The sequence below is a fragment of the Rhea pennata genome, chromosome 8, assembly GCF_028389875.1.
Source record: "Rhea pennata isolate bPtePen1 chromosome 8, bPtePen1.pri, whole genome shotgun sequence".
NCBI lineage: Eukaryota > Metazoa > Chordata > Aves > Rheiformes > Rheidae > Rhea > Rhea pennata.
This window is the reverse complement of record NC_084670.1, coordinates 7,419,188-7,432,688: the sequence shown is the minus strand read 5'-3', so window position 1 is coordinate 7,432,688 and position 13,501 is coordinate 7,419,188. Positions and strand designations below refer to the sequence as shown.

Genomic DNA, 13,501 nt, shown 5'->3' with positions numbered 1-13,501 from the left:
AAAAAGAATGATAGTCTGATCTCTTTTATTTGAAATCTTTTCTTTTTCTGCAAAACAAGAGAATTTTGCTAAGGAATTCAGCTGAGACTTTGCAGTACTTCAAAGCACAGCAATCTGAGCCCAGCTTTTTCAAATGTGTATAGTAATTCACCAAGACACAGAGGGTTAAGCACTACCAGGATCAACCCTATAGTGCAAATGCAATTTAAGTCATTTGTCAACATCTACCATAAAAGAAATCACTTGGTTTTCGTAAAAATAAACATCACGAGCTGTTTACAAAATTGCTTGCCTTTGGTCTTCCACTCTGTAGTTCAGGAAACGTTGCCTTTTTTTAACTGGATTCAGATGCTGTAACTCAAAAAGCCAGAGAAAGTCCCATGACTGGGTTTTTGAGCAGAGGGACCCTCCAGCTTACCAGTACAAGTTTGGCCACACAAAACACATGAGCAATAAAAATCTACAGTATTCCAAGGTCTATTTAAAAAGAAGCCATATTTTACCATCATACCTTTGTTAGGTTTAAGATAAAGCATTTTTGAAAATGCTGGCACTTACCCAAATCTGCAGTTTCACTCGCTTGTCATTCCTATAAACGGTTTTCACTTTGAAGTCAATTCCTACTGTGCTAACAAAGGCTGGTGTAAACGTGTCATCCGCATATCTGAAGAGGAAGGACGTTTTACCCACGCTGCTGTTGCCAATGATCAGGAGTTTGAACATGTAATCGAAATTTTGATCTGAAGTATCTTTCTGCCTGTATCTGGCATCTGTTACTGAAGCCATCTAAGAAAATGACAAACATTGAAACAGAACAAATTTAAGAGCAGTTAGCATTTGTTAACTGCACACCCTGTGTTTACCTTCTCTCTCTGCTTTTTAGCATTATATCTACTGAAGAGAGAGGAATACAACTTGAAATCCTCTTTGTAAAGTCTGGCATTTAATTTCTATTATCCACTTGCAGTTGACTTGGTTTCAACTTGGGTTTCAAACCCAAGAAATGCATCTGTTACACTGCTTTGTATTTAAAAGAATAACAGATGGCTATTGCAAATTGTTCATATACTAGTGGGGAAACATTCTTTACTCCAATGGCATGGTGCCACTTCTGTTGCTTCAATAAACTGCAGTATTGCAATCAAAAAACAAAATCTTTGACAATGCACAGTATCATGCAATTTAGTGAGCAGACACCGAGGCAGGTAAAATTGAGTTATTCCTTTTATGACTATAAAAGAAAATCTGCATTACCATCTCATGCACCACAACCATTCTATTCTTAGAAAAGCTCTTTCTTCAAAATTTACAGAGAAAAAACTTGGTGATGGAAGGAGGCAAAACATCAGTGGGCAAAAGGAACTTCAGTTAACAGCCTTGAATCCATCCAACATCCACCTACTCGCAAGACTGGTTAAAATAAACAGCATCTGCGTAAAATTTGATGGCTCAGTGGAGCTGCACGGAGCACTTGGAAAGGATAGATTATCTCTCGTTTGTTGGCAGAGGTGAAAATTGAGGATATTAGGGGTAAAAAAATAAAAAAAATGCAGCCTCAAGGATCCCTCCTTTTCTGCTTACCCTGCACTGACCTCAGAAACAAAAAAACAATCATGAAATCTGAAATATCAAGACAATTGGAGCTCATCAAACAATCCCTGGCTGCTTTAACATACGCAGCTCGGACACGCTATGTGGAAAGGCAGGCCTCTGTCTTTTCACTTCTATTTGTATAGTTATCTTCTGCTGTGGTACAGACTGGATTTATCACAGAAAGGAGAAAAAGGAAGCTTGGAAGAATTTACCTTGGAATAGACATGCCAGCTTTTCATCTTCAAAGCTCTGTTTCAATATCTAGCACAACTCAAATAACTTGGCCTTGGCTCCAGTGAAGGGGCTGTGTGAACTGGGGCAACGACAGCAGCTATTCATTCACCAAACTAGGACATATATTATTCATCGCTATGTCAGAAAGCAAAGTCTGAGTGGAGACTGAAGAATTCTCTTCTTCCTCCAGCGTCCAAAGTAAGTAAGTTACTATTCCCCTCAACTTGGACTCATAGGTATCTTTGGGAACAAAACTCCCACTAGCATCTACTCTGAGCGTTTGCCCAAATACTTTCCTTTTAATCAAGTCTCATCCACACACAGGCCTTCACTCACTTGCTGGAAAAAAAACAGTGTGAAACTCAGAATAGTCAGATGACTACAAACCAAAATTCTGTCCAAAAGTTATTTAAACTGGGATGTCAATTTAACTTAAGTTGCCAGCAGAGAGGAAACAAAACCATCTCAGTTTACACTTAAGTAAAGTATGTATGACTGTTTATCTCTGGTTAAATACACGCAGTTTTCTCACACAGACAAGGCCTGGTGCAACAGAGAGTTTGTTCATAGTCTGTACATTAATGAGGACAGATTATGAAGAAATTTAGCAATAGCTCGGTACTCAATAGTTCCACTGAATGCAGCAGTATCTTCCCAAAAGCAGGTCTCTATTGGATACAGTAAAATTCTGATACACAGAGGTCTTAACTTCAACTGCTATTAAATAAGACTAAGGTCCTTTGCAAGCACTCCCAAAAGCCCAAGTACAAATTTACTTCTGATCGTTGTATCAGAGAAGATGTTATTTTATTCACATCTTGTGGTTCTTAATAGGAATTTTTAAAATGAAGAATTCAATACCAACTGACTTCCATAAACACGCTCAGGGAAATGCATACACTGCCAGTTTCAAACAAAAAACTCAGCTGCAAAAATAATGACTCTAAATGATTAGTTGATTTTTACCATCACCAATCTCTAAGACAGACAAGTTCTATATTTGAGTAATTTATCCTACTCATGCCCATATGCAATTTCTGCAAATGCCGTTGAAAACACATGCGCACTTGCTAATGGGGAAATAAATTCTTTACTTTTCCATTACGCTCACAGAGGCTTGAAAAAGTGGCATGTCCTCATCACTTGAAACCTAAAGATTTACAGGTAGACCTTTAACAAAGAAGTATTCCACTAATCATATAGGAATCAATATCTTCTTTCCTCCACCACCTTCATGGAATCCATCCACACACTCCAAGACAATCTTTTAAATGAAATACTGCTGCTTCCACTAACCCCCTCGATTGCTATAATCAGAAGTGTACCTGGCTACAAATGCTATTTTCAAACCTCAGTTTAAAAAGCAATTACAGAATGTGACCAGCTAGAGCAGCTTTGTTAGAAGCATAATATAAAAAATAAGATCAAATGATACTTGGACGGAAAGTGGTGCTGTTGTCATAGAAGCGTAACGCTCACTGCCTTGGGCTCGTGACTGTGCTACGCTGAAGATGCTGCAGTTCAGTTCACAGAATCATTAGACACAGGGTCAGAGCACAAATTTTTCAAAGGTAAATTCCATCTCCTTGCTTAAATTTGACTTTTCCCTCTTGCCTCCTCCAGTCAATAAAGTGAAACTGGAAGGACAGCTGTACTAATGACTGCAGATTGTTAGTGAAGTTGTACTCAACAAGTATTTGGCTTGAAAGTGTTCACAAGGCTGCCCGAGAATACGCGCTTGAATACTCAAATTAGGAATGAGCAGACTTGTCTCCTAATTCTCATCCTTCCCTTTTGCTCACCCACTTGTTGCAACACCCCTGTTTCTAGCACTCCCTAGTTATGCCAATGCTAAGGACTGCACAGCGAGCTGATTCAGGGAACAGATCTCCACTAAAAATAATTCCTCCTAATGCTTTTCCTATTTTGCATGATTATTAAAAAAAAAAAAAAAAAAGAAAAAGAAAAAAAAAAAAGTTGTTTCAGTTCTCTGCTCCAGGGAGCCAAGCTGAGGGGACGAAATGATGGGAAAGAATGGCAGTTGCTGTGCTATGGAGAGAAAGGTCCATGTAATCACACCTCGTGCTGGCCTCCTGTACTCAGCAGAGATTCAACCTCAGCAGCAGAGAGAGAAGCAGAGCAAATGTCAGATACCTCCCAGCAAACTTGCAAGAGTGTAAAAGAGAAGCTTGTGATTCTAAGGTTTCTATTTCCACTGGTTTGGTATAGCCCTCAAGAAAATTCCTCTACAGTAAAGATTTAGCTTCATTACAAAAACTCCATCTTACACAAGAAGAAAAACTGCCGATTAGAATGTCACTGAGAAAACATCAGTATGAAACCTTGCATCTTTTGGTTGTTTTCCTGGGTAGCCCACTTCTCTGCAGGTAAAAGCATACTAATATGGACAACTTACTCTCCCTATATGCTTTAGGAAAAGGATCAAAGTCTCAAACATACCCGGTTCCTGCAAGTTTTGTGAGACTAGGCTGTTTTGTAGATACAAGATACCTTATTATTCCTGTATTGAGGAAGAAGTCTGCAGTATGAGCTCATCTTTTATTAGATGGAGAATTCACGTAGTAGGAGGTACATTACAAATGCTCTAATAGCAATAAAGATCTTTAATCAGAACTTATTAGACACCAAATAATTCATTCCTCCGTCAAGATGCCTCCCCGGCTTTTATTTTCTACTTTGGTCTAACGTAGTTTAAAAAGAAGCCTGTCACCCTAAGACACAGCACCACAGGAAACCAGCCTTCACTGCTTTCACTGCTCAGTGAAAAACATCATAGAGATGGTTCCACCCAGCTGCATTCCCTAAGTTTGTGACTAACATTGTAGTGAAAAAAAAAATCAAACATTTTGCAGTGTAACAAACTAGCAAAACTTTACTGCTCTTACAAATTATTAAGATTAGTCAACTGCTATCCCAGCTCTTCAATATTTACTGCCTACAGCCACTTCCATGAAAAGCAATATATGAACCATCTAAACTGATGATTTTTACCCAATTCTTCCAGCACCAACTAGTATGTCTTGCCACACATTCACTTCCAGAAAAACTACTGTTGACTTCAAATGTTTCCAGTTTTTATCATTCTGCTTAGAAATCAGTACTACTTCTAGATCTGCTCACAGACAACAAACAAGCTGGAGCATTCATAGAACCATAGAATCAGTAAGGTTGGAAGGGACCTCTGGAGATCATCTACTCCAACCCCCCTGCTCAGCAGGGTCTCCTAGAGCATGTTAGACAGGGTTGCATCCAGGCGGGCCTTGAGTATCTCCAGAGAAGGAGACTCCACAACCTCTCTGGGCAACCTGTGCCAGTGCTGTGTCACTTTCGCAGAGAAGAAATTCCCCCTCACGGTCAGGCGGAACTTCCTGTGCTTCAATTTCTGCCCACTGCCTCTTGTCCTGTCACACGGGACAACTGAAAAGAGTTTGGCTCTGTCCCCTTGACGCCTTCCCTTCAGGTACTTGTACACATTGATCAGATCCCCCCTCAGTCTTCTTTTCCCCAGGCTGAAGAGGCCCAGCTCTCACAGCTGTTCCTCATAGGGCAGGTGCTCCAGCCCTCTGATCATCTTTGTAGCCCTACACTGGACTCTCTCCAGTAGCTCCATGTCTCTCTTGTCCTGGGGAGCCCAGAACTGGACACAGTACTCGAGATGAGGCCTCCCCAGGGCTGAGTAAAGGGGCAGGATCTCCTCCCTCGACCTGATGGCAGCACTCTTCCTAATGCACCCCAGAATACCATTGGCTTTCTTGGCCACAAGGGCACATTGCTGGCTCATGGTCAATTTGTTATCCACTAGCACTCCCAGGTCCTTCTCTGGAGCATCACCTGGGAAGTTTAGCCTTCTCTCTGCTAGTAGCCACACGTATCTGTTCACAGACATCGATGTTTTCATGTCTCACTATCTCTCACAGTATAGCAAGGAAAAAGTCTGAACTGACTTTGGCAAAGGGTCCTCCTGACTGCTGTCAGTCACTTCAGTCAACAGTGAAAAGTGGTCTTGTTGATGAAACTTATACTTAAAGCTACACATAAAGAAATATTTGCACTTCCAACATATTATGAATCCATGTAGTCTATATTTTATGAATTCTGTGCATTTCTAAAAATAACTATATCTTTTAATATTTTTACTGCTTTACTTTTAAAACCAGAACTGAAATTTACCGCAACTGTTTTGGATTCTATACCAGTTGCAATTTAAACATGAATGTTTTTAACTGTTTCACCATCAGCTGCTAGCATATATGATTTTCTTTTGTTAGACTGAATAGAAGCTAGAGATGAAACTGCCACTATATATTTCTAAGAGTCAAAGATCTTACGATAGCATGCTAGGCTAGATCCAGCCTAGTTTTACATATGTTCAACAACTGAGCCTCCACTGTTTGTCTGATGTACTATTTCACTGGCTAACCAAACTACCACGGATAGGAACCAGTCCTGTATTTCACAGTCAAAACTTTTCTTACCTCTCTTTTACTGTTCTGATGTTCCAGGGCTTAAGATTAGCCAACAGAAGAAAAAAAAAAGAAAAAAAAAGGAAAAGAAAAAAGAAAAAAACACCCCACAGAGCAAGAAATTATGAGCATCAATTTAAGAGAAATCAGTGATAACAACATGCAACAAGAGAAGGGACACAGCTGTACCTTTTGGACTCCTGGCTATCCATAGTTACTGAGGAATGTAGAAGGAAAACAGGAAATTATTTCTGTTTTTATGAAGTGACTGTATCTAATGAGGTTCAATAAAGGTAAAGTAGGAAAAACTATATAGCCCTAAAGTCAGAAGATCATCAGTCTTCCAAGACTCTTCTGAAAATGTAGCACAGGAGCATTGTAGACACTTCTGAAGTGAGTACAAAAGACTATGGGAACTATTCTGTAAATCAGGCAGTAGGGAAGAGAGAAAAAAATAGGGGCTAAACCAAAAAGATTCCTTTCATCCCTAGTATTTACCACTTAGCAGTAATCCATGAGAGATGTTATTCACATGCAGCATAACTTCTTCTCAAATGACTTGGTGTCTTTTTTTTTTTTTTTTTTTTTTCCCTCCACAATATATTAAGAAGTGCACCTAAGTCTAGTCATACACCATACATTCAGGTCACTTCTCTATTATAAAATCTCACTCCTTTATGTGCTCTGTCATTAAAAGAAATATATTTTTGTTGTTCTTTTTTTCTTTTTCAGGAAATAAATTAACTCCTGAATCAGATTTCTATCAAGCAATGGAATTTTTTTTTCAGCCAATGTATGACGTCCTAAGAATAAAGCTCATAAAGGAAAACACGGCCATGACCTTAAGGAGACTTATACAAATGCTACAACTACAAGATCTAGCAGGAGCAGAAAATATATTATGAACAACTAACATAACTGCTAGTAAGTATTGCAAGCAAAGATAGTTACCAATTTAGATCTATAATCCATGAGACAGATGGAGGCTTTGCTGTGAGTATATGAATCAAGAGTGGTCACACTGTTGAACCTGCGATGTAGAAGCAAAAGGATTACAATGTTTACAATGAAGATGGATAATGAGAATATTACATAAGAGACTAATGAGCAGGCAGGTTAGATTGTGAAAACACTACTGTATAAGGGCCTAAACTTCCCTTAGAGCTGGAAAGCCCCATAATATATAATGACAACAGAAACACTGCTGGAGTTAGTGACAGCTATTAAGTTAATAGTAGATATTTGGAGCCATCAATTTAAAATTTATTACAGGGAGATTATCTAGATTAATTTAAAATTTACTTTTCAGATAAGTTCTAGAAGTGGACACAAAACCTCAGAAACGAATCATTACACATTTCCTGCAGAAAGACAGTAAAGTAAATGAAACCAAGGAGCGGCTGAAATCTGCATGTATTTTTGTTTTGCAGAAAGCCTAGGTCAAAGTCTACTCAGTTACTGCACTGCAAAGGACAATTACAATAGGACATATAAATGGCTGCAACTCCCCTTACAGTATATCTATATAAAAATAACTGCCTTAAAGAAATAATTATTCCAGATTTAGAGCAGAAAAAACTTAACAGCATTTAGTCCTCCTTTTCATGGCTAATATAATCTAAAGGTTAGCTTTGCCCAGGTACTTTTTCTTCTCCAGTAAAAAAGGGCAAACAGCTGTTTTGTTGTCCCAACTTACATTATACTGCCTTATAGAGACTGCTGAAACACCTGGCCAAATTCAGACCTGATGTAAATAATAAGTTGCAGCTACCTACCCTAGGCCAGAATTTGGATGAAACAAGGAAAACTTCTTTCTCACAATCCACAAAACTGACAGTCACTTCACTTGGCACAAAAAACAGCTCCATGCTCTTGCCCAAACTATTCCAAATTTTTCCATATTGATTACATTTCCCTATGCCTTCATAACCCTGTTCCCTGAAATAGTTCATTGTTTCTTGTGACAATCTCTGGCTCCCACTTCAGCAATGTCCACCATTTCAACAAACTTGTTTTTGAAGCTTCATCCCAGTAACTTAATTGCCAGATCAAGAACAAAAATAAGTCAACAGAAAGAAAAGATTAAAAACAAAAAAATCCCACTTCTCTATTTTTTGTGATTTAAAAAATGAGAGACTTGGAAACTGAAATTGATTTTGCTGTCCAAAATTTAAAATTATCATTTATTAAAGAGACCAGAAGCCTTAGCAATTGGACTCTTGTAGTGGATTTGCTCCATGTTACACATGACTGCAATATGTACATGAACATTGCAGATAAAAACCTTTTTTTTAAAAAAAAATAGTGGGTTTATCTATCTTATCCATTCAGATTTGGGAACAGAAACTTTAAAGAATCTCCCAATAGTTTGCTGGATGCAGAACAAAAGAAGTCAAAAATCTTTAGATACTATCTCTTTCCACCAGCTCTCCAACTTTACAATTACATTTTGGCACGTAGCAGGCTGGGACTGTTGTTAGAAAGATTTCCTTGAATCAAATTGATCTTCCCATGTCTGGAATCATGCCTCTCCCATTTCCTGCCTAAATGGGCAACATCCGTAATACTCCATTTTAGGGTCACAACAAAACTCGTAGGAAGAAAGTCACAGTTACGCTAATTTTACAGTGGCAAAAATGTAAAGAAATAAAAGTTTCCACATTTTTACTATCATTTAGGAGTGATTTCATTGTGGCTATTTCATTGTCACTTGGTTTAGTGCCTGTTGACAAACACGCGACACTGGAAGATACAAAGATTTAACCCACCAAGTTCCCCCTTTCCAAAGAACTGCTCCGACTTAGCTCCCTCCCAACAGATGCAGGGAAAGGAAGACATTTACATCCTCCTTAGGCACCAGAGAGCAAATGCAGAGTAGATTTCCTCAACTGCCTTAATATTCCAGTGAGCCAAAAAACATGGAAAACCAGCCATTTTCTGGAGTCACAGACTTCTGCTAGCCCAGGCTGACCCTGAGCCTAGCCTTGTCTCCAGAGAACAGTAGAAGCTAAAAAGGTTGATTGCTGTTAGAAAACACATAGTCATTAAAACACTCACTTCCTGTTACAAATGTTGCAGCAATGGTTAAGATAACGGATTTCAAACCCCATTTCATCAGCTCTCCAGTTTTACATTTCTGCCTCAGTTTCCCCAATTATAAAATGGAAATATCTGAGTATTTCACTACTGAATATACTGAAGTACAAAGAAGTACTTCAAGTTGCACAATGAAAAAAAAAAATGCCCAGAGCAATATATAAGATGGGTCCGTATCAGCTCTGCTACCACACATTTAACTCTCTGCTGATCTTTCTCCAGCCAAGGGCACATAGTACCTAATTTCTGTGCTGGGAGAGAGCCCCTGCACGGGGAAAGCAGTGTCTATTCTCTCCCAACACAGTGGATAATAAAGCGAGTTCAGATACACGAGGAAATTCACAATATTTTGAGATACTGATTTAGGCCATATGCAGATTCAGGTAGACACTACCCCATCAGGAGGCCTGTGACACATTTACAGATTCTTCTGCATGACCAGGAGGCCTGAATCTTTCCATTTGTAAGAAAAGTAAGATGGTATCCTGAGCTAATCAGGTGACTGGAGTTGGTTATTACAAGGCAATACCAATTTGTAAAGCAGAATTGCATGGAGACTTGGCCAGCTCAGGATGCCTCTGCAGGGCTGATGAAGTTTTATTTTGTTGCCTTTTCTCCTCATTCCCAAAGCAGAAAATTCATGGTGAACAAGTTATTTAGTATCTCTATGCTACCATGTTCTCCATGCTGTGAAGTAAACCAACTGCTAACTAGGATTAGGACACAAGTGCCCTGACAATTCTCATGTTTTAACTTGTTAATACCCCCAAACATAAACCTTACTGTTTTTGCCAAAGACCGAATACTATCACACTGCAATAAGCTAAGCAGTGTACAAGAGCTCACTAAACACTACATATCTTTAGGCAGAAGATACCTCAAAAAAAAAGAAAAAAAAATAAAGAAAAAACAGGATGAGTATAGTTGAAATTACCATTTCAGGACATTTCTCAATCTTAGCCATTGAGAAGTGCCTGATAAAGAAATACTTCCTCAACCTTAACCAGCAACAGGCAAGAGACACAAACCTACTGGGGGAGGACAGGACGCCAGCCCCTTCCCTAGCGTTAGCACCAGCCAGCATGTTAAGCAGCTCTGTGATCTACACATTTTGATCTCAGGCTGCATCAGATTGTGTGTGGAGAGGAGGGAGGGGAAATCAAAGCAGGAAAAGCTATTTGAAATACACACATGTCAATTAACACGATATTTAAGGGACAGTGACAACTTACGTGCTGATAAATGCCCTGCAGGCATTGCCTTGCTACACCTAAGATGTATCAAGGACTACTGCTATTAAAAAACAAAAAACATTCAAGACTTCTCTATTTATTATCTGAAAACATAGTAGACCTGCAAAGAGAGCAGTATAGTTCTGTCAAAGTTACAAACGCAGTTTGATTTAAAAATTGTCTTATTTGCCTCTCGTCTGACTTCTATCACAAATTGTCCTGATAAAACAGTCTTGAAGGCAGCAATCACACCAAGGCTTCCAATGTGTATATATGACCTTTTCCAAGGCAGCAAGCACAAATAATAAGAAGGAAAAGCTTTTAAATTGCACACTCATATATGGCAGAATCTGGATTTACCTTGTACCCACTATAATCTAATGCCAGTGCCCCAGTGATCAGACATTGAAGTTAAAACTGTATAAGGAAGAAATGCCCCTGGAACTGCTGAGAAAGAAGTAGGGAGTTGGAGAAAAAAAAGGGGGGGGCAAACCAAACACAGGAGAGGAGTGTTATTTTAACCCAGAACTAACCCAGGATATTCTGAAGCCCCACAAACAATTTTATTAGCACAGCTGAGGGAGGGTGCAGCACAGGCTCAGGAGCGAGTGATGAAGGACAAACCAGAAGAGACATAAATCACCAAAAAAGCATGCACAGAAATGCGAACTATTATCTCAGATTGAGGAAAAAATCAGATTATTATTATTATTATTATTATTATGGTCAGGTTAGTAGTCTTAATTTAGCTCAGATCAACCTGATTCACTGCACAAACACACCACTGCTCACGCCATGAGAAGGGAAGGACAGAGACAAAAAGGGAGGCGAGAAAGAAAAAGAAAAGAAAAAGAAAAAGGTCGAAATACTGGTCTCGGTGAGGTTGCCTACGGCGATATCGCAGGACACTGCCGGCAGGCGCACGCAGAGAGCGCGGCAGGAGAAAAACACGTCGCCTCACCACACACAGCAGAAACGCCGCTTGTATTTCGCGAGCCGGAGAAAGAGGAGGTTTCAGACTTTTTTATGAATGAGATGAGAACGATTAACCTGCTCGGCTTCACCGAAGGGGCTCCCTGCCGCCTGCTCAGGGCAAACGCGCCCGCGCCGTAGCGAGCAGCAGGTGAACTCTCCTCGTCCCGTCGCGGCAGCTCCCTCCCCTTCAGAAGGCACCAAACCCGAAACCTCCCGTTTCCCAGCAGTTCTTTTCACCGTTCAGTTGTGTGGGGGGAGGTGTTTTTTCCCTTTTTTTTTTTTGGGGGGGGGTATATCTATTGTTTTTTAAAAAGTGCTGCAATTCGGTGAGCAGCCAGAATGACAGCAACTGACCAAAATCACCCACCAGCTGGAAGGCAGCCTGGCAGGCCTCCCTCTGCAGGTCCCCCCGGACACTCAGGATATTTTAAACGTAAAGCACCGTTATTTCACCTCTCACGCTTAATAAATATCCCTTTTTTTTTTTTTTTTTTTTTTTTTTGCGGGGGGAAGGGGTATAAACGCTCTCCAACACGCTTTCTTCACAGCTGTTCCTGAGGAACAGCCTTTTTCAGCACACCTCGCGGGCAGCAGCCCGCACCCTCTCGGCCCCGGCCGTCGCTACCGCCGGCTTCCCGCGGCTCCGGCCGTTACCCGCGCGCGCCGTGGCGCCCTGAGGGGAGGCGCGCGCCGGCCCGGCCGTTGCCCGCGCGCCGTGGCGCCCTGAGGGGAGGCGCGCGCCGGCCGTTGCCCGCCCCGCCGCGGCGCCCTGAGGGGAGGCGCCGGCCGCCGCCACCCCGCTCCCGCCTCGCCCCGCTCCCGCACCGCCGCCGCGGGCCGGTGACTCTCACCTGGGACGGAGGCGGCGGAGCCGTGCGATCGCGGGGCGGCAGCGCCGAGCCAAGCCGTTTGCCGGTCCCGCGACCGCCGCTCGCGTGGCGGTTGCCGCCCCCCACCGGCACCTGAGGCGGCCCGAGGGCGGGGCGGGCGGGGGCGGCGCGCCGGGCCGGGCCGGGCCGGGCCGGGCCGGGCCGGGCCGAGCCCGCGGAAGGGACCCCCCGCCTGCCCCACCGACGGGGCGGGAATCGCCACCCCACCTCCCCTCCTCCAACCTCCAGGTTGAGGGAGAGGTTGTTCCAGGCGTGGCCGTTTTCGTCTCAGTTTCCACACAGCGGGGAGCAATCCATTTCGCTGCAGTATCTGTTAAATCTGAAGCCTAGTGATGGCAGCTCTAGCATCATGAACTGTACTCTACCGGTAAGATGAAAAAAAAAATAAGTAGTGGCTGCCATTCCTCTAAGCTCTTGGCCTGGAGGTCAGATGAAGTGGTCACAGCTGATCCTCCCGGCTTTAAAATCCCACAAACAGATCCCAAGCTCAAAATCAGAGACCTGAATCCTAATCTGATCTATCAAAAGAGCTGGGAACCCAAAACAGCTTTGAGAGATGATCCCCTAGAAAAAGAGAACAAAATTAAAAGCGTGTTTTTAAAGTCTCCACAGTGTAACTGATCAGACACTCCCTAAGCAGCCAGCAGCAACCATCGGGCATTTTCACACTGCCTGACTTGAAGCAAGTGCCTAAGAGCAAAGACATGGCTCTTCATCCTCTGCAGAGAGCGGAAGTCAGCGCAGGAGCCAGTTAAAGACATTGGGATTGCAGAGTTTGTATTTTCTCCCCATTGACTGGATATGCCGCCTACACAAACTGGTCTTCCAGCTCAGGGGTCTGAAACAAGACTGGCTCCTGCGCCTGGTGTCCTCAGAGCACTGTCCCCTTTGCGCCCAGCCACACCGTGGCGGGCTGTTGGGTTTGTTGTGCATTGCTGTAACACAACAGCATGCAGTCACTTTCTCTGCTTGTTAAGCTTTATGCACAGCTGGTTAT

The 13,501-nt window shown here is 42.0% G+C and overlaps 1 protein-coding gene across 3 annotated transcripts in view; it reads right to left on the bottom strand.

The window, feature by feature from the left end:
* The window catches only part of RAB3B (RAB3B, member RAS oncogene family), a 61,776-nt gene extending 49,224 nt beyond the window's left edge, over window positions 1-12,552 (bottom strand). Inside the window, exons 1-2 of one of the 3 annotated variants that reach the window (XM_062580858.1) lie at window positions 12,466-12,552; window positions 559-786 (exon numbers count right to left, since the gene is read on the bottom strand). In XM_062580858.1, coding sequence (XP_062436842.1) covers window positions 559-786 — 228 coding nt within the window. In that variant the 5' untranslated portion in view covers window positions 12,466-12,552. Of the gene's footprint in view, window positions 1-558; window positions 787-7,262; window positions 7,342-11,600; window positions 11,683-12,465 lie in introns of those variants that run through there. The other 2 variants (XM_062580857.1, XM_062580856.1) reach the window with 2 other exon arrangements.
* Between the last annotated feature and the right edge of the window lie 949 nt (window positions 12,553-13,501).